This window comes from Staurois parvus, unplaced genomic scaffold (assembly GCF_062004578.1).
Source record: "Staurois parvus isolate SC_StPar_1 unplaced genomic scaffold, SC_StPar_1.0 ptg000575l, whole genome shotgun sequence".
Lineage (NCBI taxonomy): Eukaryota > Metazoa > Chordata > Amphibia > Anura > Ranidae > Staurois > Staurois parvus.
This window is the reverse complement of record NW_028318371.1, coordinates 5,162,552-5,184,866: the sequence shown is the minus strand read 5'-3', so window position 1 is coordinate 5,184,866 and position 22,315 is coordinate 5,162,552. Positions and strand designations below refer to the sequence as shown.

General features: G+C 47.5%; 1 protein-coding gene and 1 pseudogene across 2 annotated transcripts; one reads left to right on the top strand and one right to left on the bottom strand.

Moving 5' to 3' along the window:
• The first annotated feature begins 1,268 nt into the window (after positions 1–1,268).
• On the top strand, positions 1,269–5,388 carry LOC149450372 (F-box-like/WD repeat-containing protein TBL1XR1 pseudogene; annotated as a pseudogene).
• A 10,068-nt stretch (positions 5,389–15,456) lies between these two features.
• On the bottom strand, positions 15,457–21,544 carry LOC149450371 (E3 ubiquitin/ISG15 ligase TRIM25-like). 2 transcript variants are annotated; one of them, XM_089692067.1, is made up of 2 exons: positions 20,875–21,544; positions 15,457–16,379 (listed from the first exon to the last, which is right to left on the bottom strand). In XM_089692067.1, the coding sequence occupies exons 1-2, from the start codon at positions 21,542–21,544 to the stop codon at positions 15,457–15,459; spliced, it is 1,593 nt and encodes a 530-aa protein (XP_089548193.1). The 2 variants fall into 2 exon arrangements, with proteins under 2 accessions (XP_089548193.1, XP_089548194.1); XM_089692068.1 differs by having other exon boundaries at positions 20,884–21,544.
• Positions 21,545–22,315: the final 771 nt, after the last annotated feature.

Genomic DNA, 22,315 nt, shown 5'->3' with positions numbered 1-22,315 from the left:
GGACACAGCTGATCACGTGATGTGGTAAAAGGCCAATCACAGCGGCCTTTTACCACGTGATCAGCCGTGTCCAATGACACACTGATCACCGGGAAATTCAATTGCCGGTTCTAGGCTGCACTTTCCTCACGCTGTCAGATCGTGAGGAAAGTACTGCCGAGAACCGGCAGTTGTCAGAGCGGGGATCGGCACCGATCATCAGTGCTCTGATGATCGGTGCCCAGCAGTGCCACCCACAAGTTCTGCCCACCTGTGCCCAGCAGTGCACCCACCTGTGCCCCCCCACCTGTGCCACCCACCTGTGCCCACCAGTGCAGCCCAGCAGTGCTGCCAGTCAGTGCCACCAGTCAGTGCCCAGCGGTTGTGCCAGTCAGTGCCCAGCAGTGATGCCAGTCAGTGCCACCTATCAGTGCCATCTATCAGTACCCATCATCAGTGTCACCTATCAGTGCCGCCTATCCGTGACACTTCATTACTGCGGCCTATCAGTGCCGCCTATCCGTGCCACCTCATTAGTACTGCCTATCAGTGCCCTTTAGTGCTGCCTATCAGTGCCGCCTATCAGTGCCCATCAGTGCTGCCTCATCAATGCACATCAGTGAAGGAGAAAAATTATGTGTTTGAAAAATTTTATAATAGAAACAAAGAAACTTTTTTTTTTTTAATTTTTTGCAATTTTTTTGTTTACAGCGCAAAAAGTAAAGCGCCCAGCGGTGATAAATACCACCAAAAGAAAGCTCTATTTGTGAGAAAAAAATGATAAAAATTTCATATGGGTACAATGTTGCATGACCGCGCAATTGTCAATCAAAGTGCGGCAGCGCTGAAAGCTGAAAATTGTCCTGGTAAAGAAGGGGGTAGAAGTGCTCTGCAGGCGAGGGGTTAAACACTAAACACTTTTTATTGTTGTGGAACTCTGAGGGGGGGTCGTACTTTCCTGTCTCCCCCCCTCGTCTCTTACCGATCTTCCTCCACATAAGCGGCTTACCGGCTGCCGCTGCCCCGGGAGTGATGGACGTGTAACCAAGGAAGGTGAATCCGGGTGCACACGCGGTTCCTCCATCACGGCGCCAAGATTCCCTTGTTGTTTGCTCCAGTACTATACCGGCTTTTAGAGTGTGACTTTCGGACGAGAAGATGTGATTGGCTTGAAAAGAGAAAACTAATGCAGCCATCACATGGAAGGACTGCCATAACATCTGAAGTCAAAGGTTGCAAAGGTGTCTTTTCTCAGTTTGCTGGGAAGTCCTGGTTTAGGTGGCATAAAGATGAGTATAAGCCGTGATGAGGATACTTTGTGGTGTAGCGATACTTGCAGGAGTCGGGATTCTCCCATTCAGCATTCACTTTTGGTATAGAGAGCCATATCAGCCGGTCTGATATCAATGGTGCCCTGGTGCCACCTGCTGCTTTCATTTCCATCATTCACAAAGGATTGCAGTATGTGGAGGCAGAAGTGAGCATTGATGAGGATGGCACACTTTGTGACGGGAGGACGATGGAATCTCCCTGATTGGTGCAGTTATACCTGATGTGGTACAGACAAGACAGCAGGCATACAGAGACAAGCTTGTGCAGCAACAGGCAGCCGCTGCAACGGCAAACAACCAGCAGCCATCTGCGAAGAATGGGGAAAATGCAGCAAACGGGGAGGAGAATGGAGGACAGGGACTGGCAGATAACCACACTGATAGGATGGAAGTTGATGGAGATGTAGAAATCCCATCTAGCAAAGCAGTAGTATTACGTGGTCAGGAATCAGAAGTGTTGGTTTGTGCCTGGAACCCAGTTAGTGATCTATTGGCATCAGGGTCAGGTGATTGGACGGCACGGATATGGAATCTCAGTGAAAACAGCACTAGTGCTTCAACACAGCTGGTCCTTAGACACTGTATACGAGGGGGGGGGGGGGCAAGATGGTCCTAGTAACAAGGATCCTTAGATTGGAATAGTGAAGGAACACTTCTAGACACTGGATCCTATGATGGCTTTGCCAGAATCTGGACAGAAGAGGGAAACCTTGCAAGCACCTTGGGGCAACACAAAGGACCTATATTTGCCTTGAAATGGGACAAGAAAGGAAATATTATTTAAAGTGCAGGCGTAGACAAGACGACCATAATCTGGGACGCACACACAGGGGGGGCAAAACAACAGTTTCCTTTTCACACGGCACCAGCGTTAGATGTGGACTGGCAAAGTAACAACACGTTTGCATCATGCAGTACAGATATGTGCATTCATGTCTGCAAATTGGGACAAGACAGGCCAATAAAAACATTCCAGGGACACACAAATGAAGTGACCGCAATAAAGTGGGATCCCACTGGTGACCTTCTTGCATCCTGTTCTGATGACATTATTATTATTATACAGTATTTATATAGCGCCAACAGTTTGCTCAGCGCTGTACATTACAATGGGAGACAATACATGGGACAGTACAGTAACAATACAATAAAATACACGAGGGGTTCGAGGGCCCTTGTCAGGAATCCCAGAGATCACCACGGCATACGAATCTGCACAGATGTAGGATCCCGACAAGACATACAGGCAGGTGGGCACTTGGACCCTGGTGCGCCTGTCACCAATGACGGCCAGGCAGGCACTAGGACCCAGGCGCACCAGTCACCAATGACGGCCGGGCAGGCACTAGGACCCAGGCGCGCCTGTAACCAATGACGGCCGGGCAGGCACTAGGACTCAGGCGCGCCTGTTGGTGTCAGGCGGGCTATTTAAACCAGCTCATGCAATGCTCACATTGCCGTATGGTCTTCATTCCCTGTTCCCTGCTTGTCTGTTCCTGCGTGAGGTACCATGTTGCCGACCCTGCTTGATTCTGACCTCTGCTGACCGTCTCCTGCTCTGATCCCTGGCTCATCTGACTATTCTTTTGCTTACTCCTGATTACCTGACCTCCTGTTGCTGAAACCTGGCTTGTGACCTGACTACTCTCTGTCCGCTGCTCTACTGTTACCGACCCAGCCTGCCTGACTACGCTACACGGTCTGCCAGCCTCTTCACATCAGGCTCTCTTCTGATACATACCTCCGGCGGTTCCCTCTACCACAGTCGGGTGCACTCATGGGTCTCAGTCTGCTCCAAGTCCATCCCCACCATCAGGGGCCCTGGTGAATAAGCAGATTGGGGCTTAGTCCCTGCACCCTGGGGAATCCCATTCTGTGGGTTGCTAGAGATACCGCCGGGTGGATCAAGACAAGATGGCGCAGTTGGGCATCTGGAGGCTGCCCTTAGGGAGGGGGCACTGTCAGGGACCCTGTCACCGTGCAGCCGTGCAACGGCGACAGATCCCTCCGGGTCGCGGCAGTGCGAGCACGCATGCGCAGAAGCGCGGAAGTTCGCACATGTGCAGTAGAGTCCGCATCACCGCCAGGCGGGCTCTTTAAACCTGCAATGAAGTACAATAAATGCCTTCTGGTCTAAAACGTCCCTGCACTTATTACCTGATTCTGCTGCCTGATCCTGATCTGACCTGACTAAGAAAGAACTCCGCCTGCACCGACCTCGACTATCCCTGACCATCCGCTTCCCTGCTCCCTTGTACTTGATCTGCCTGCTTGATACTGACCCGGCTTGTTTGACTCTGCTACATCCAGGTACCTGCACCTGCACCTGGCTCACATCCTGATGGCTGTCATACTTACCTGCCACTGTACCCACGGTCCTGCATCTGGTCTGCGTCCTGGTCACTGCCATACCTGCCTGCTACCGCATCCACACTGCAGTGTCCAGTCCCAGTCTGCATCCTGGTTGCCGCCATACCTGCCTGCTGCTGCACCTATGATCCTGCATCTGCACCTGGCCTGCATCCGGATCTCCTGGGTCTTCAGCTACCTGCTGCCAGCTCTAGATCCACTTGGCACCCGTGCCACTCCTGGCTCTGCGCCCTCTGTTCCCACTATCAGGGGCCCCAAGCGGGAGTTGTAAGAGGATGCCTTTTCTTCACGTCAGGCTCTCCAACCAGGTACAACTCCTTTCCTCTCCCTCTTCTCCTCCTCTCCTTTTCCTCTCCTCTATTCTGTTTTATTTTCTCTTCCTCTCCTCATCTTCTCTTCTCTCCTGCCTTTTCCTCTCCTCTCCCTCTCTCTCTCCTTCTGCTTTCCTTTGCTTCTCCTCTCTCTCTTCTTCTCTCCCTCTCTGTCCTTCTACTCTCCCTCTCCTCTCCTCTGCTTCTACTCTCCCTCTCCTTCCTCTCCCTCTCCTTCCTCTCCCTCTCCTTCTCCTCTCCCTCTCCTCTCTCTCTCTCATTCTGCTCTCCTCTGCTTCTCCTTTTTCTCTCTCCTTCTCCTCTCCCTCTTCCTCTCCTCTCTCTCTGTCCTTCTCCTCTCTCTCTCCTTCCCCTCCCTCTCCCTCTCCTTCCTCTCTCTCTGTCCTTCTCCTCTCTCTCTCTGTCCTTCTCCTCTCTCTCTCTCCTTCTGCTCTCCTCTGCTTCTCCTCTCTCTCTCTCTCTCCTTCCTCTCCCTCTTTCTCTGCTTCTCTTCTCCTTTCCTCTCTTCTCCCTCTCCTCCTCCTTTACCTTCTTGTCCTCTCACATCTTCTCCCCTTCTCTTGTTCTCTTGTTGTCTTTCCCTCCTCTCTCATCTCCTCCCTACAACAAATTAACTAAAAAAATTGAACATTCAAAGCACAAAATATGTGTAAACTTGAAAAAAAGTGCCTAAGCTCACGTGTGTAAGAAAACATGTTACTGCATAGGCATGGTATGAAAGGGCCCTTAATTGCCTTGCAGTAGTAGTATTTAGTTTGTGCATTTTGCTCGCTCCAGTTATCTGACAATGGTTCTCTCTGTGCCTGCTCAGGAGGAGCATGAAGAGGACCCAAATTTTTGTGATGAGTCTCCTGAATGTCCTGGCGGGGCTGTTGGCAGCGGGTTCTGAGACCACAGATTCTACCCTGAAATTCTGCCTGGCCTTCATGGCCCACTATCCTGATGTCCAGGGTAAGATCAATAATAGGCTGTGGAAGAGTGATTATTCTTGTTATTTCCTGAAGCAATAGTGATAAGAAATATACCCAAAATGAACACAAACATAAACAAACACCTGGCAGAACCCATTAAATACTAATTAAGAAAGTTTGACAAAAGTAAAAAATGACCTGTGCATTCATGGACTGGCCTTCCATCTGTGTGCCTCAGCAGGAATTGAGGTTCATTAGACCAGGATACATTTCTCCAGTCTTCTTATGTCCAGTTTTGGTGGGCCTGTGCAATGGGCACAGTATTGGATGGATTCTTCTTCTTCACTAACAGGAGTGGAACCCAATGTGGTCCTCTGTTGTTGTAGCCCATCGACTTCAATCTTAATGTGTTGACCATTCTGAGATGCTTTTCTGTTCTCCAAAGTTGAAAAAGTCCAAAGATGAAAGTGATTATCTGAGTTACTGTAGCCTTAATCAGCGTTAACCAGTCTGACCGTTCTTCTCCAACCTCTGTCATCGGCAAGGAGTTTCTGTCTGCAGAACTGCCTCTGCTGGATGTTTTTTGAATTTCTCAACATTATGAGTAAACTCTAGTCTAGAGCAACCATTCTCAGCCAAGGTTCTGTGGAACACTTGGGTTCCTCCAGACGTTGATAGAGGTTCTTTGAGCTGTAGCTGATTAATCCCCCATTTCTTGATTCCTGCATTTTCCTGTAGCCAATGCTACTTGGCAAAACTAGCAACTTGGCATAGTTATCTTGTAACCTGGCTGTAAAGGTGACATTTTAACCATCAATGTAAAGCTGACCATAGACAGTTCGAATCTCGGCCAGTTCAGCAGAAGATTTGAACCATGTATGGGCAGACAGATGCACCCAAGTTGATCAACCAACTTGGGTACAACCAGCCTGCCGGATTTTCCATGCGATTATTGCTAGCACCCCCCTCCCCCACCGCAAGAACACTACAGCTACACAGGAGGGATTTCCCCCATCAACACTGACTCTGTTAATGGGGGAATTGAGCATTTTTTTCCCAGCATCCTGTTCTTGCAGGAAACAATAATTTGGACTTTATGCTATTAAACATGTCCAGTAAAAAAATTTCAAAAATCAAATTGCGTCATAAATTTAGGCCAAAATGTATTCTGCTCCATGTCTTTGCTAAAAAAAAATCCCAATACATGTACATTTTTTTTCTACTAGTAATGGCAGCTATCCGCGACTTTTAGGGGGCTGCGGTAGACATTCTGACACTGGGGGGGAACTAACTTGGTGTCACTGACATCTCCAGTGACAGCAATACAGTGATCAGAGCAAAAAACAAACAAACACTGTACTAATGACGCTGGGCAGGAAGGGGTTAACATGAGGGACAATCAAAGGGTTAACTGTGTGCAGGGAGTGTTTTACTAGAGGACGGTGTCTGTGTGCTTCACTGTAATCACACTGCTGTGGATGGCTGTTCTGTGCAGTGTGCCCGAGCTGACAGGGAGGAGGACTGTTAGTAAACAAACAGTCTTCCTCTCCATCGATGCTTGGCAGTAATCACTGGGCGCCAGCGGGTAATTACTGGGTGGGACCCAGTGATTGACATCCACAGCCGCGAATGGTGGCGTGGGTAGGGGGCACGTGACTCGAGTGCGCCCCCTACCCAGAAATGCAAAATCACATATACATACGTGATTTTGCAGACAGGTGCCGCCCTGTAGCAGTATATCTGCTATAGGGCGGTCCTTAAGCGGTTAATCATTGTTTATCTTTTCTCTTTTGTTGGCTTTGCTCACTACTTGGGTGCCCTCCTACGGTCCACAATGTTTTGTTTTATATACTGTATATTCATAGACAAAGGGGTGGTTGCGAGCGCATAAAGCAAAACAAGCAGCCAGCATAAAAAGGTAAACCTCTGCACCTCTAAAAGACAATATACAGTTGTGACCAAAATTATTCAACCCCCAATGCTGTAAAGGGGTTTAGGGACTATAGTGTACATTTGGAATTGTATTCAGAATCAAATCCTACAAGGACGTTGTAACTACCCAAATGCAACTAAAATGACATCAATTGTTTATGTAATACAGTAGTAAATGGTTCTTATGTGGTTTCTTCATTGCCACAATTATTCAACCCCTTAAAGACTACCACTCTGAAGAACAGAGGTTCATACAGGTGCTTTCCATCAGGTATTGAAAACACCTGTGGATGTCACCGAGCAGCAATCAAGCATAATAAGCACCAATTAGGCAGCTTTAAAATGACTGTGATACTCAGCTCCTTCTAGACATTTACTGGTGTGGTTACAAACATGGTGAAGGCAAGAGAATGGTCCAGGAAGACAAGAGAAGAGGTGATTTCTCTTCACAGGAAGGGCAATGGCTATAAGAAGATTGCAAAGATGTTAAACATACCAAGAGACACCTTAGGAAGCATCATTCGCAAATTCAAGGCAAAGGGCACTGTTGAAACGCTACCTGGTCGTGGCAGAAAGAAGATGCTGACTTCGACTGCTGTGCGCTACCTGAAGCGTAGAGTGGAGAGAAGTCCCCGTGTGACTGCTGAGGAACTGAGAAAAGATTTGTCAGATGTGGGTACAGAAGTTTCAGCCCAGACAATAAGACGCACACTGCGTAATGAAGGCCTCCGTGCCAGAACTCCCAGGCGTACCCCCTTGCTGTCTCCAAAGAATAAGAAGAGTCGACTGCAGTATGCCAAAAGCCATGTGGACAAACCACAAAAGTTGTGGGATAGTGTTCTGTGGACTGATGAAACAAAATTAGAACTGTTTGGGCCCATGGATCAACGCTATGTTTGGAGGAGGAAGAACAAGGCCTATGATGAAAAGAACACCTTGCCTACTGTGAAGCATGGTGGAGGGTCAATCATGCTTTGGGGCTGTTTTGCTTCTGCAGGTACAGGGAAGCTTCAGCGTGTGCAAGGTACCATGAATTCTCTTCAGTACCAGGAGATATTGGATGGAAACGTGATGCAGTCCGTCACACACCTGAGGCTTGGGAGACGTTGGACCTTTCAACAGGACAATGATCCCAAGCATACCTCCAAGTCCACTAGAGCATGGTTGCAGAGGAAAGGCTGGAACATTTTGGAGTGGCCATCGCAGTCACCAGACTTAAATCCGATTGAGAACCTCTGGTGGGACTTAAAGAAAGCAGTTGCAGTGCGCAAGCCTAAGAATGTGACTGAACTGGAGGCCTTTGCCCATGAAGAATGGGCGAAGATACCCGTAGATCGCTGCAAGACACTTGTGTCAAGCTATGCTTCACGTTTAAAAGCTGTTATAACTGTAAAAGGATGCTGTACTAAGTACTAAGATTGAATGTCACTTGGGGGTTGAATAAAACTGATAATGCTGTGAGCACAGAAAAGACATTTGTGGTTATTTCATTATAACTGTTATGTTATATTTGTCTGACCTACAAGTGCCTCTTTAATGTAAATGTAAGCAAGATGACTGAATGATCAAAAGCAATGTCAAACTGGCCAAAACACTCAATTTCAGTGGGGGTTGAATAATTTTGGTCACAACTGTATAATAAATGAATATACGGCGCTAATTGTGATAATCACAACAAACATATAATGACAATAATGAATGATAAACGTATATAGAGTGAGCGCTGCTAGGGGGCAAAGGTGACAATGTGATGACAACGTCTTATGATGACTTTTATGTTATGAACACCAAAATCAAGGTGACAACTTCTAGGAAGTTCATACAGTCAAATGCATCAATAATCCCGATATTAAGGTGCTCCGTGCTCCGTGTTCCGTGACTCCAGGTGAGAAGAACCGGTAACACTATGGACTTACCAGAAGCACATATTTCATGTGCAGAAAAGACATCCAAAAAGGGGGAAGGTCACCTGGGTCTGGTCTAGGGCTGTGGGGGTCCTCAAGCTCAATGTGGACACATGGGATGACACTGCTCACACTGGGGTCACACTCCGCTCATATACCCATCCAGCTCCAAAGATCACAGCATACAGGGACCCTCCAGATCCAGAAAAAGGTTCCACCTTGCAGGGCTCATGAATAACCCAGCCAGAGAGTAGATATGTGCCAATAGTGAAGTATGTTTATTGTAAAGGCAAATATTTTAAATAGAAGTCAAAGAACTCACATGTGAAGGTACAGTATATAAAAATGGCCGCCGGCCTCCTCGTAGCCGTGCGCGGTGTGACGTCACTCCGGTGGGCTCCTTGCTGATGCGTTTCGTGCACCAGCACGTTGTCAAAGGACAGGGGTCAGAAGGGCAGTGTACTGGATCTGCAGGGCGGAGGATAGGGGTCAGAAGGGCAGTGTACTGGATCTGCTGGGTGGAGGACGGGGTCAGAAGGGCAGTGTACTGGATCTGCTGGGCGGAGGACAGGGATCAGAAGGGCAGTGTACTGGATCTGCTGGGCGGAGGACAGGGGTCAGAAGGGCAGTGTACTGGATCTGCTGGGCGGAGGACAGGGGTCAGAAGGGCAGTGTACTGGATCTGCTGGGTGGAGGACAGGGGGTCAGAAGGGCAGTGTACTGGATCTGCTGGGCGGAGGACAGGGGTCAGAAGGGCAGTGTACTGGATCTGCTGGGCGGAGGACAGGGGTCAGAAGGGCAGTGTACTGGACCTGCTGGGCGGAGGATAGAGGTCAGAAGGGCAGTGTACTGGATCTGCTGGGCGGAGGACAGGGGTCAGAAGGGCAGTGTACTGGGTCTGCTGGGTGGAGGACAGGGGTCAGAAGGGCAGTGTACTGGGTCTGCTGGGCGGAGGACAGGGGTCAGCAGAGCGAAGGACAGGGGCCAGTAGTAAGGGAAGCAAAGTTCAGAGGTCAGTAGTGACCCAGAGTTCAGAGGTCAGTAGTAAGTGACACAGTGGACACATTTTGTCTAACAGTTGGAGGGACTCGTGGGAGTGGATGATCCCCCCCCCCTTAAATTAAGAATCCCCATCAGTGCTCCCCCTCAAAGTCCCCCCTAATATCAGAGTCCCTAGAGTTACCCCCCTTACTTTAGGGCCCCCAGAGCCACCCAAAATAACAAGGTTCCCAAGTCTACAGAGTTTTCCTTGTTAAATCAGGGTCCCCCCTCCTCCCTATATCAGGGTCCTCAGGGCCCCCTCCTTACATTAGGGTTCCCAGTGCAATCCCCCCTTCCATCATGGTCTCCAGGGTCCCTTTCATTCCATCAGACTCCCCAAATCCCCCCCCTTCCTTCTATCAGGCTTCCCAGAGCCCCTCTCCTTCAATCAGAGTCCACTCCCCAGAGCCCCCCCTTCTTTACATCAGGGTCCAATCTCCAAAGCCCCTACTTCCTTACATCAGGGTCCACTCCCCATCGGGGTTCCTGGAACATCGCACCTTACATCAAGGTCTCTATATTCACCCCCACCTTACATCAAGGTACCTCCTTACGTCAGGGTCCCCAGAGTCCCTCTGCTTACATCAGGGTCCCTAAAGCCCCCCCTTCCATCAGGGTCCACTCCCCAGAGCCCTCCCTTCCTTCCATCAGGGTCCACTCCCCAGAGCCCTCCCCTTCCTTCCATCAGGGTCCACTCCCCAGAGCCCTCCCCTTCCTTCCATCAGGGTCCACTCCCCAGAGTCCCTAATACCTTACATCAGGAGGAGGCGGGGCACTGCCAGCAGGTTTGGAGGGGGAAGCTCCGCCCCTCCTCTAAATGAAGCACGCTCCCAGCACAGAATGATTCCAGGTCACCTGATTGCTGTGATGGCCTTTTATTGGCTATCACAGAGATCAGTCATTGTGAAGCCCACCCCCGTGTTTTCTCTCTCTGAATGTAGGAGAGATACATTTTATCTACCTCTCTCCTTGCAGAGAGAAAAAACAACTGTGTGTAATAAATATTATAAAAACTAATAATTGGAAAAAAAAAAAACCTAGATGGAGGTTTGTCAGACCTCGGTCAGTGCCAGGGTTAGTGTTTGGGTCAGGGTCAGGGTCAGTATTATTTTGATCAGGATTTTTTTTTCTAAATCAGTGTCAGTGTCAGTTAGTGTCGGTGTGTTTTATGTAGGATAAAAAATCAGAATGCGCTCTGTTGATTCTGGGCTGTACTACGGGTACAAACACAACTAACATACACACATGTGGTATCGCTGCGATCGTCAGGAGCAGGAGAATTTATTTTGGGTTGTTCTTTGGTGATGGGTTATGGTAGTAGCAAGAAATATCCAGCTAAATAAAAAAAATGATTTATTTTACTATTATCGATAAAAATCAGGAGATATCCATTATCATTTACCATCAAATGAAAGCGCAATTTCTCCTGAAAAAATCGCGGTATAATCCACCTGGATGCACACAGTAGTAGTGATGATATGTACAGATTCACTAACACATGTCAAAGTTACAAAATTGTGCTTAGGCATTAACATTTGTTTTACCCTTAGGATCAAAGGGGTTAACTGAGCAAGAAGAAGCTAGAAGCTGATTGGCTCCCATGCACAGCTGCACCAGATTCTGAGTGCTCAAGTTTTCATAACCCCCCCCCCCATGTGTTCCAGTGACTCCTATCTAACCCCAGGTTCACACCCAAGCGGTTTCTGTAGAGTTTTTTAGAAATGCACAGCAGTCCATTTAACATGATTTCCTATGGGACAGGTTCACATCTCTTTTCTGTTTTTGGAAAGGGTCAGGGACTTTTTTGAAAGCAAAATGTTGTGTTTTGGGTTCTATAGGCTTTAATGGGAACGCTGCAGAAAAGCATGTATTGCGTTTTTGCTGCGTTTTGCGTTTTAAATCTGCCTAGCAACAAGAAAAAAAAACGCGGCAAAAATGCAAAACACAACGCAAAACGCAATGCGGAAACACATCAAACACAACCTGCATAGGTGTGACCCTAGACTAAGAGGGGGATTCCTCTGACCTCGGGGGGATTTCCTTGTGTCTCTGTGAACAGGAAATGAAAATATGTGAAAACAAAACTGAGCGAGGTTCTAACCCTTCCCTACTCTATCAAAACTAAAACAAAGGAAGGCTTTAGATACATTGTAACCAAAGCCTGAAAATGAACGCTTCAAAATACTAAACCGAACACTTCAAGGATTCAACAAAACTTTATTGAAACATGAAAGATGAAAGTTGGACAATAAAATGTACAATAAAATGTCGGCACACAATAATCAAATCCCAGAACATAAAATGGCACAAAAATAGAGACAAGATAAAATGCATAAAAGTGGAATCTAAAACCTTAAAATGCATGGAATATATAAAACAACACATATAAAAGGGTAAAATGACTTCTCAGTAGAATTCCACAGAGACAACCAACAGGTGGATTTTTCTTTTTTTACCACCCGATGCTTTTTTTTTCTCTTGGCTGCATTAGTTTTCTTTTTTTAGGCTTTTCCCCTCTGTTTTCACCTGGTGATCTGGTCTACAGGGCTGGGACAAGGGGTGGGTTGGGGGGTGGATGCCCTGGGCACTGTGATATCATGTGAGGTGGGGGGGCACCAAAAGGAGGTTGGGGGTGGGATTTGTGCAAGTAGGGGAGGTTTTTTTGTGGGGTGGGGGTGGGTTGTGCTAGCAGGGATGATTGGGGGGATTTGTGTTAGGATTGGGGGATTGGGGAGAATTTTTGCTGGGAGGGGGGAATTAGAGTGGGGGGAGAGAATTTGTGCTCAGAAGTGAAATTTGAGGTGAGGGGTAGAGGATTTGTACTAGGAGTGGGGAATTTTTTTCAGGAATGAGTGGATTTGAGCTGGGGGGGAGGGGTTGGGGGGGGCACATATTTGTGCTGGGAAGGGGATTTCAGCAAGGAGCAGATTTGTACTGGGAGGAGGGGGAATGCTTAGGGGATAAGAAGGCAGATTAGTCCATTTTTTGTGGGGGAGGGGATTTTTGCTAACACATAATGCTCATACATCTTGGGGGGGGGGGGGGCACAATTCAGCATGTTCACCCTGGGCTCTAGATGATCTTGTCCCGGCACTGCTGGTCAGTAACACACCTCCTGTATTAGATCGCCGCCCCACTCTGGAGGAAGGAGCACAGGGGGCACCTTAGGACAGTAGCATTCTCTGTCTGGGGGGAGGGGAGTGTTAAATGGACTAGCAGATTTAAATACACTAACAAATTGAAACCAAACTCCAAGCAGTTACAGCAAACATGCTTTCCCTTTTAGGATAAAGTTTTTACATAAATAAAATCTGAGTATTGTAATCACCCCTGTCATTGGCAGATGGTTTGTCTCATCCCTATAACCGCTATATCTGGAAGAGAGCTTGTTCCTTTGAAAAACAACAGACATACTGGCAGGATCACCAGATAAAAATAGAGGAAAGAAAGCCTAAAAAATAAAACTAATGCAGCCGTCACATCTAAGAATTGGTAAGCTGCAATGTAACAAATGTTTCCCTTTGGGTTTAATACGGCTTTGAGGTACAGAATGTCCTTCCCTTATAACCACTTTACAGAATAAAATATTTTCACCTTTCTAGATGACTTATTTATAACAGTGAATAACCATCCAGCATAATCTCTGCTGTTCAGCAGTCAGACGGGTAAAAGGGCCATAAAACCGACTCATGATTAAATCTTCAAAGGGGTTGTAAACCCTTACCTATACCCAGTGCAGTGACTGGCCTCAGGAGATACACAGAGAGGAAACAAATCCTCCTACAGAAGTTGTACCTGTGTATCTGCAGCCTTCTCTTCTCTCTCCGGGCGCTCCATCTCTCGATGTATGCGCTGCCACTCGGCTCCGCCTCCTCACCGGTGATTGGGTGCCAAAACTGTAGCTCAGGAAAGGCACACAGGCAGCCAGTCACCTGCGAGGAGGAGGAGCCGAGCGGCCCCGCAAACATCGAGTGAGGGAGCACCCTGAGTGAATGAAGCAGGACAGCTGACCGCCCGGTAAGTGTGCCGTGCTGATGGTGTTGCTGCAACCAGGCATGCTGGCTGCAGCAGCACCTAGGCTGGAGCAGGGGTCAGCAAGGTAAGTGTCATTGGGAGGAATAGTGCCCCATCGTTGGTGTCACTGAAACTAATGATGGGGCATTATTCCTCCCACTGACACCAACGATGGAGCACTATTCCTCCCCTGACACCAACGATGGGGCACTATTCCTCCCCCCACTGACACCAATGATGGGACACTATTCCTCCCCCCACTGACACCAACGATGGGGCACTATTCCTCCCCCCACTGACACCAACGATGGGGCACTATTCCTCCCCCCACTGACACCAACTATGGGGCACTATTCCTCTCCCCACTGACACCAATGATGGAACAATATTCCTTCCACCACTGACACCAATGATGGGACACTATCCCCCCCGACACCAATGACGGGGCACTATTTCCCCCCACTTACACCAATGACGGGGCACTATTCCTCCCACTGACACCAAAGATGGGACACTATTCCTCCCACTGACACCAAAGACGGGATACTATTCCTCCCACTGACACCAAAGATGGGGCACTATTCCTCCCACTGACACCAAAGATGGGGCACTTCCTCTCACTGACACCAATGATGTGGCACTATTCCTCCCACTGACACCAGTGATGGGACACTATTCCTCCCACTGACACCAGTGATGGGACACTATTCCTCCCACTGACACCAATGATGGGGCACTATTTCTCCCACTGATACCAATGATGGGGCACTATTCCTCCCACTGACACCAATGATGGGGCACTATTCCTCCCACTGATACCAATGATGGGGCACTATTCCCCCAACTGACACCAATGATGGGGCACTATTCCTCCCACTGACACCAATGATAGGTCCATTGCACTGGCGGTGAGAAGGAGTAATATTAGCAGCGGCGGACTGACCATTTGGAAACTCGGGTACTGCCCGAGGGCCTGGGGTCAGTACAGGGCCCCATGAGATTCCCCTGGTACCTTTTTCCTATGAAAAAAGCCTATGCTTTTTTGAGTTTGGGCAAGGACACAGGGGCCCCATGATCCCCTATTGCCCGGGGGCCCCATGAGTTTTCAGTCCGCCCCTGCATGTGAGATTTCTGAGCAGTGCGGTCCGGTTCAGGTGCCGATTACAGGCTACTGACTTCTATAGGAACCGTTTGTAAACCGCACATCTGTGAACGGGATAAAATCCTGACCTGAACCTTTCCTGAACCTGATGTAAACCTGATCTGAACCGCTGAACAACTACTGTGCCAATTAGCTGTGAATCCTGAGCTTCAATCCGCACCGCACATGTGTGAATCAGCTCTTTATTGGGTCACATCAGGCAGACCCGTATACTACACAGCTGATGGGAGATCTAAAGGTTATTGTACAATCAGATTGTATAGTGTGTGGTCAGCCTAATGCTAAATAACCCCCCCCCCCCAAAATCTTGCCTTGTTGGGTGTGGAAGTGATGGAGGACACTCTCCCCGGCTGAGATCTACCAGATCTACCGATTGAAGAAATATATTATCTCTACAAACGGTGTCATCCTATGAACCAGATTCACATTTCTCAGCAGATTTCACCAGATTCAGGTCAGATTTCCTGTCATATGATCATTTTACACGTCTCCTGACCCCCCAGAGATCTTTACACGACCTTCTATTACATACAACCCGGCATGGAGGGGCTCAGTGAAGGTGGTGGTGAAGGTGTGGAGGTGTCTGATGGGGTCACACAGATCATAAAAGGACAGCTGCCCGGCCTCATAATCCACATAGATCCTGACTCTATCAGGGGGGGTATCGGGAGATATGCGGATTGTTTTATTATCATGAAATAGATCACACTCACTGTTATACTTCCTCAAACCCCAGGACTTGTTATTATTTCCAATCCCTGACTGCACTCCTCTCCTCTCTATACTGGGATAACACATCCCGACTTCACACTTTTCTCCCTCACTGACATCCACTTCCCAGTAATGTCGCCCCGAGGAAAAACTCTGACTGCTTAATACCTGGCTATAGGACTGAAATCTCTCTGGTGTTTCTGGACGATTCTGCTCTATATCTGACCAGGATGCAGTTTTCATGTCATCTGATATCTGTAGATTATTATAAGCTGTGTTCACATCCAGTAATAAGTCTGAAGCTTCCTGTATATTGAAGCATACATTTCCCCCTTTTATCATATCAGATATCCCTGTGTGCAATGTGTGTGAGATTCCAGCCCCATCCAGATCCCCTCCATCATGGAGGAGTCTATCATGTCTCTCTCTGTCCTCATCATCTCCCTCCTCAGTATCACACAAGTCCCCTGTGTCTGATTCCTGGAGGACAGTCAGGGGGTCGGTCATGTTACACAGCTCCTCAATGTCCCCCATCTTCCTGGACAGATCCTTCTTCTTTATCTCCAGTTGATGGATCATTTCAGACAATGGACATGAAAGCCGCTCTTCCTGGCTGGCGATCTCCCTCAGGACTCTCTTCTCCAGGTCCTCCAGTTGTCTCCTGAGCTCTATGAACAGGGCAGTGACTCTCTCTGTTAGGATGAGAGAAGGAGAAGAAGCGCCTCTAAGTGCAGCATAACACTTTAATGAAGATGAGAAGTAGGAACCCTCCCATGTATGAGGTACAAGTAATGCATGAAATAAAGTGGTGTGGTGTAACATGGGACAGGAGGGGGTTGTCATCGGTGTCACTGAGCTGTCATCGGTAACAATGTGTCAGCGTGGTGGCTGGAGGGGGACAGCTGTGGAGCCGGCCGACGTGCACGTCCTCCTCAAAGCCGGGGGGAACGCACGCTGGAACGCAGCGATGACGTGGGCGTGATGACGTCAGTTACCCAAGGTGCACTGCGACGCTTTTCAGAGCATGCGCTGGCCTGGAGAGGCGGAAGTGCGCTCCTTTATCAAGCAGGGGGAAGTGGGAGTCCGATAGTTGTATAAATACGGAGTTAATCCTCAGAGGGGCTGATTGGCAATTAATTACCCAATTGTTTCAGCAATAATGTGATTATACCATTGTTGTAAGGTGACACTGTGTGGTTAAAAGAGTACGGGAAGAGAATTAAAATTGTAAATGGATGAAAAAATAAGAAGTTATTAATAATAAAAATAAAATGGTATGGGAAAAAATGAAATGGGAAAATGGAAAACAGAGGAAATGAAAAGAAAAGAAAAAAAAATGTGGTTATCAATATTTATAAAATGTGAATAAAAATGGAAATAGAAATGGTCAAAATGAAAAATAATAATGTAAAATCAAATTTAATTATATATATGTAAAAAATAAATAAATAAAATATATAAAATGTATATATATTACAAAATATATACATATATATACACACACACACACTGAAAAATTGCAAAATTACAAAATTTAAAAAATAATCAATAAAATATAAAAATGAAAAATAAAAAATAAGTAAATAAATTAAAATAAAAAATAAAAAATGAAAAATTAAAATTAAAAATTAATTGAAAATTAGAAACTAAGAATTAAAATAAAAAAAATATATAAAATTAGATATGTTACACTCAATGGTGTATACTTGGTGAGATGGCTCATAAATTTAGCTAGTGGCATAGGATGTGAAGATCACCTTGCAACAGTGGTATATATAATTAGGTGAGTAAAAATGCAGTATAACCATGGTAATGGTAATGATGATAATCAAATAGAATAATGACAATATTACAAATATAAAAATAAAAATACTAATAGTATTAATGATGATAATGGTCTATGCATAATCCGCCCTTAGGTGATAATATAATGAAAGTAAGTTGATACGTCTAGTATGGCTAGATACTAAATTATATAATGTTTTATAATATATATCTGAGGTTGCAAGATGGCGACCGGAGCAGTCTCCTAAGCAAGGAGCTCCATCGCCTCAGTGCCCATCCCCTGCCATCCGGGCGGCAGCGGACTTCACAGGGGCCCTGGAGACCCTACGGCCCGTGATGAGCACCCAAGGAGGGGTGCTGTGCCAATTTTGGGCCAATTCCGGAGCTCCGGAAATTGCGGCCTACGAAGCCACGGCCTCGCGTAAAATCGCGGCTGGTTTGGGACGCCGCTGCCGGATCGGGATGCCGCCGTTCCACCCCTCGACCCCTGCTGACTAACCCGCTCCTAGGGTGGGATGCATGCAGCCCCCTCTCCATCGGTCCCAGGGGCCACTTCAGGCAGCCCAGCATTGGAGGCAGGCTCAGCAGCAGGCTGTATTGGACACATGCCAAGCAGAAAGACAGCAAGAAGATACCTCAGTGGGCTCACTGGCCCTCTCCACCGGCTTTAAGGGCCACTTCTGGCAGCTCAGAGGGATCAGGCAGCTGTGGCCCCCGACAGGGCCCCGCACGGTATCACCATCACTCGATCGACCCCCCCCGGCCTGGTACGGTCGCTTCACCCGTGGACACCACTTCGCAGCCTGGCACGGCCGCATAGCCCGAGGCTCAGGCACCCCAGATCTCTACAGTGTCCCCTGCAGAGCAGCCTGGACCTCAGTGACACAGCCTGGAATTCTACCAACAAGGCCTCATCTGAATCAACTCACCTAACCCCATACCAGAGGCCGGGCCAGCATATGGTTCCCCTGCTCCCCTCGCATCGGCTTCTCTCCATCGGCTTCAAGGGACATAAATTCATAACTTCCACCTGGATCTTGAACCCTAGTAACTCTTACACCAAGCTAGCCACTAAAATCCAAGCAAATCTTCACAAAAGCACGAACGTCCTCCCTCAAGAACTAGCCACGCAGTGCTCCAGAACTGACCACTGAGATTCCACTCACGTTGAACCCAGCCCAGCTTCCCCAAAGGAGAAGAACTCTAGCTGCAGGAAGATACTACAAGAAACTCTACTGCATGCTAAACAATCTCCAATCAAACACCCCTGGAAACCATCTCTCCATATCTGATCCCCACTCCCCGCACCTTTAAATGCCTCCTCTACTCCTCCTTTTCATATTCCTTTCTAAACACTTTCCTCCTTGACCTCGCTACCACCGAAGAGGTCCTTAAGGTCTTCTCAGAAGCCCGCCTCACCACCTGCCCCCTGGACCCTGTCCCCTCACAACTCCTTCGGTCACCCTCCTCTTCCATCCTATGCTCCCTCACTCACATCTTCAATCTCTCCCTCTCTACAGGTACCTTCCCCTCCCCTCTAAAGCATGCGCACATCACTCCCATACTTAAAAAGCCCTCCCTGGACCCCATCAACCTGAACAACTTAAGACCCAACTCCCTGCTACCATTTACTTCTAAACTCCTACAACGCTTAAACTACAATCGCCTGAGCTCCCACCTCACCGACAACAACCTTCTCGACCCTTTTACAGTCTGGCTTTCGCCCTCTACACTCCACTGAAACTGCCCTACTAAAACTCACTTATGACCTACTAACTGCTAAAACCAATGGCCACTATTCAATACTCCTACTACTCAACCTCTTTGCGGCTTTTGACATGGTTGACCATCCCCTCCTCCTCAAAAAACTAAACTCTCTTGGCCTCAGAGGCTCCGCTCTCTCGTTGTTCTCCTTCTACCTATCACAGCGCTCCTTCAGTGTTACCCATAACGCTGCCTCCTCCTCTTCACTCCCTCTTTCTGTAGGGGTCCCTCAAGGTTCTGTCCTTGGACCCCTTCTCTTCTCCATCTACACCTCCTCCCTTGGTCACTTGATAAACTCCCATGGCTTTAAGTACCATCTCTATGCTGATGACACACAAATCTATCTTTCTACCTCTCACCTCACCCCTTCAGTCTCCTCTCACATTACTAACCTACTAAGTGACATATCGGCATGGATGTCACTCCACTTCCTCAAACTCAATCTTTCCAAAACTGAGCTCCTAGTTTTTCCCCCACACCGTGCCCCCTCCCCTGACTTCACCATAAATATCGATAACACTATCATCAGTCCCTCCCCTCATGCCAGGGTACGAGGTGTAATCCTAGACTCACATCTGTCCTTCAAGTCCATGATCAAATCGCTGACAAAATCATGTAGACTTCACCTCCGCAACATCTCCAAGATACGCCCGTTCCTAACTTTGTAGACCACTAAGCAACTTATTCACTCCCTTGTTATATCTCGCCTCGACTATTCCCTCCTCATTGGCCGACCTCATCGCAGGCTATCCCCTCTTCAGTCTATAATGAATGCTGCTGCCAGACTCATCCACCTTACTAACCGCTCTGTATCTGCCACCCCTCTCTGCCAATCCCTCCACTGACCTCCACTCAGTGTCCTCCACCCCTCTCCGCCAATCCCTCCACTGGCTTCCAGTTGCCCAACGGATAAAATTCAAAACACTGACATACAAAGCCATCCACAACACTGCCCCAATTTACATATCCGATCTTATCTCTAAATATCACCCAAACCGCACACTCCGCTCCTCGCAAGACCTCCTACTCTCTAGCTCCCTTATCTCCTCCTCCCATGCTCGTCTCCAAGACTTCTCCAGGGTGTCACCCATCCTCTGGAACTCTCTACCCAAATCTATCAGACTTTCACCTACTCTACTTGCCTTTAGGCATTCACTGAAAACCTCTCTTTTCAGGGAAGCCTATCCTACCCTCTGCTAACACTAGAATCCTCTACTCTTCCAACCACTCCATCCCCCACAGTGACTACCTACTGTACCATTCACCCCTCCCTCCTAGATTGTAAGCTCCAAGGAGCAGGGCCCTCAATTCCCTCTTGTTTTGAACTGTATTGTTACTGTACTGTCTCCCACTATAATGTAAAGCACTGAGCAAACTGTTGGCGCTATATAAGTCCTGTATAATAATAAAAAAATAATTATATATATATATATAAATGTAGGTACGGGAATGGAATTATTAATTATTTATGAAGCAGCGGGGGGATGATGCATAGATATGATCACGATGTTGTGGTAGAGGGACCATATAATCTGGGACAGAGTTGGGAAAATTCAAAAATCAGAAAAAATAATTAAAAAAAAAAAATTTTGAAAAATTAGAATATACATAAAAAATTATAAATAAAAATTGTTAGACCTGTTAGACCAGCTGATTTTTCTTGTACTTTTCCCTTACGTTCCTGCAGACTCTGGACTCTTTTCTCCGTCTTCTCTGTCTCTGTCATCAGTTTCTGCAGAACGTTTCTCAGTTTCTGTTTCTTCTTCTCAGAAGCCTCATCCAGAGTCTCCACCTTGTGTCCCTGGTGTTCTCCATCCAGCCTGCAGGACACACAGATACAGGCGGCATCTACAGCACAGTAATATTCAAGAAGTCTCCTATGGATGGCACATTTTCTGTTCTCCATGGAAGTGGTGGGGTCAGTTAGGACATGTTCTGGTGACTTGCTGTGGATTCTCAGGTGATTATCACACAGAGAAGCTTCACACATCAGACAGGATCTAACAGCGGGTACAGGAGAGTGAATGCAGTAAGTACAGAAGATTCCAGTCTTCTTCTCATCTGGCGGAGTAGACCGGAAGGTCTCCACTATGTTACGTAGTGTGATGTTCCTGTGCAATGCAGGCCGATCCTGGAACTCTTCTCTGCACTGAGGACAGGAATAACCTACAGACCCCTCCTGTGTATCCAACGATCGATCAATACAGACCCGGCAGAAGTTGTGTCCACATCTCAGCATTACAGGATCGGTATAAATGTTCAGACAGATGGAACAGTCCAGCTCCTCTCTCAGATCAGCAGACGCCATCACTGACAGCAGAAGAGAGAAGTGAAAGTGAAAGTCTCCGACGCGGAAAATCTAAAGGTCGTCTCACATTTCTCAGCACAGGGCGGGGCTGAGCTGGTGTTGCAGTTTTATCTTCAGGAAGTTTGTGGATAAAGCAAATGTTTATAAATTAAAGGGATATATTCCGATATTTGTGATCTGATCTCTTTTTTTTTTATACGTCATTGACTTTTAAATAGTAAATTGTATCTGCAGACAAGACATAAAACTGGGTTATATACCGCAGCGTGAAATGCTATTGGCAGGTTTCTGTTTGTTGTATTTTGTGGTTAAGGCTGAGTTCACACACAAACGCACAGGAATCGCTGCATTTCCCCACCACATAGCAATCCCACTGTGTTCATGCCATCTGCTGCAGGTGTCAACTAAAAGTTAAAGCGGAGCTCCACCCAAAAGGGGAATGTTCCGCGTTAAGCCTTTGTCCCTCGTTCCCCATTAAGGATTGGCACCTTTGGGGAGCGGGGGGGGGGGTACCCGAAATTGACAGGTACCCGCTCCCACTTCAGCTGTGATCACCTAGGCATTCGGAAGCAGAAGTTGTTCTCCACCCCCCTCTCTCCCCGAGAGAAGAAAAGCAGCCGTGGTGAGGACACCGCTGGACCTAAGGACAGGGAAGTGTCTGTATTTTAAAGGTCAGAAGCTCCAGTTTTTGTATCTTCTGACTTAAATTTTTTTTGTTAGCTGGAACTCCGCTTTAACAACACCCCAAAAGCAGGTTGCAGAACATGTTGC